At 31.9% G+C, this 1,817-nt stretch overlaps 1 protein-coding gene across 1 annotated transcript in view; it reads right to left on the bottom strand.

Moving 5' to 3' along the window:
- Positions 1–951: 951 nt before the first annotated feature.
- The window catches only part of LOC115242221, a 3,691-nt gene continuing 2,825 nt past the window's right edge, over positions 952–1,817 (bottom strand). The window contains exon 3 of the mRNA XM_029818335.1: positions 952–1,687. Coding sequence (XP_029674195.1) covers positions 1,497–1,687 — 191 coding nt within the window. The 3' untranslated portion in view covers positions 952–1,496. The remainder of the gene's footprint in view (positions 1,688–1,817) is intronic.

Here is a 1,817-nt window from a genome sequence, read left to right as displayed (position 1 = left end):
TTATATATTTATTTATTTATTTCCTTCTATTCTTCTTTTCTAGTCTTGTCTTTGACCTCTGTGTGGTGCTGTTATAACGAAGTAATTTAACACAATTAAACACTTTTCAAGAATGCGAGAGAATTTTATATCCTTAAAAAGAAAAAATCTTTCGCTGCACGACGGAAAGGAGGGATTGCGAATATTTAGCAGAACTGAAATTCTTTAAGTGTTTTGCAAACTGGAAAAAAATAAAAGTGTTAAGTCTTTGGCTGCACGTTTTTACGGGGACACGAACGTTTTATGTTTATTATGACAATTAAATCGAATCGTCAAAGACTGCGTGTTATATGCGCACATATTTTTATTTTGTCAGAAAAATTGTTGCGAAATTTGTACACACCGAGATCTTGGAACGTCTGTCCGAATGAGAAGTTGTGTCCTCACGATTTATAGAATTAGTGGATAAATAACGGATTACCGAATATTCTCTCTCTGGAAACTATATGAATAAAGCTTACCAATGATTGTATTAAAAGGTGATTATTTATCTTTTTGTAACACATTCTTGATTTTTTCTTTCTTTGGATTAATATATTTCCGACACTTTTGTTAATAGTATTGGTAATTAATCTGTGTGTGTTTGTTGAAGAGTCCAGGATTCCGTGTGTTTCGTTATGATTATTCTTTAATTATTTAATGTCTTGCCAAGAATTGAGAACGAATAGTAAACCCGTGTATTTATACAAGTTCGTAAATGTACAGATGCATACAAGTTTACTCTATGGATCTCTATATATTTCGATATGGATATTTAGCAAAAAAATTTGGATTAATGGATCTCTATTATATATATCGAGACAAATTTTTTTGATAAATATCCATAAGAGATAATATTTCATGGATCACCTTCATTTTAAGATATATTTTTGCAGGATGAAATCCGGAATAATTTGCATTTTGAAGTAATTTTATATAAATGGCATTTTTTTACAAATTCAATTTGTAACAAGCATTGGCTCATGTGTGTATAATATTTTTAGAGAACTGTGAAATAGTTTATATACTTTTCTAATAAGTAAGAATTCTACATGTATTATTATGTAAGTAATATCATTCCACAAGTAATACAATATAAATGTTTATCTGTAAATTTATCAGTTAATATCGATTTCAGATAGAATCGATTTTGCAGAGCTGAAATCCCCGTTCGTACGAAATCGCACTCGAAGATGATCGAGTGAAACTAGTCTAACGACTTCGAAGATAAATGCTATATTTAGAAACATGGCGTTAAAACTTTGGTTGCGCAATCTGTGTGATATCATTCAGTTAAATGTCCTTTTAATATCGGTGGCATTCGGTCATATTGATTACGATTGAACTTTAACTATTTGATGACCGCGGAGAGGACAAATCGAATATTTTTGAATTGTAAAATCATTAATGAGATGGTCAAATTGGTAAACCAACTATGTATCACAGTTGAGACATTGCCGGGAATCTTAATACGATCGCTAATTCTGCCTTGTCTCGTTGTACTGCGTCAGGCATTTCTTAAAGTGCTTCGAGCAGAAAGGATACAGTGTCGGATGATCGCACGTCCTGCAGGCTGCAGCGAGATGAGAGCAACATCTCAAGCTTTCGCGGCAGCAAGAGGCCCATAAATCGGGGCCGGCAGCGGCGCAATCGTGACAGAAGCAGTCTCCTGTGATAGAAAATCCACATAAAATGCGATGTATATATATAATTCTATATATCAATTTTATTTATTTATAATATAATTTACTAATTTTATTTATTTATAATTCAATTTATGAATTTTATTTATTTATATC

Source organism: Formica exsecta, unplaced genomic scaffold, assembly GCF_003651465.1.
Source record: "Formica exsecta isolate Colony F162 unplaced genomic scaffold, ASM365146v1 scaffold581, whole genome shotgun sequence".
NCBI classification, from domain to species: domain Eukaryota; kingdom Metazoa; phylum Arthropoda; class Insecta; order Hymenoptera; family Formicidae; genus Formica; species Formica exsecta.
This window is presented reverse-complemented; position numbering and strand designations above follow the sequence as displayed.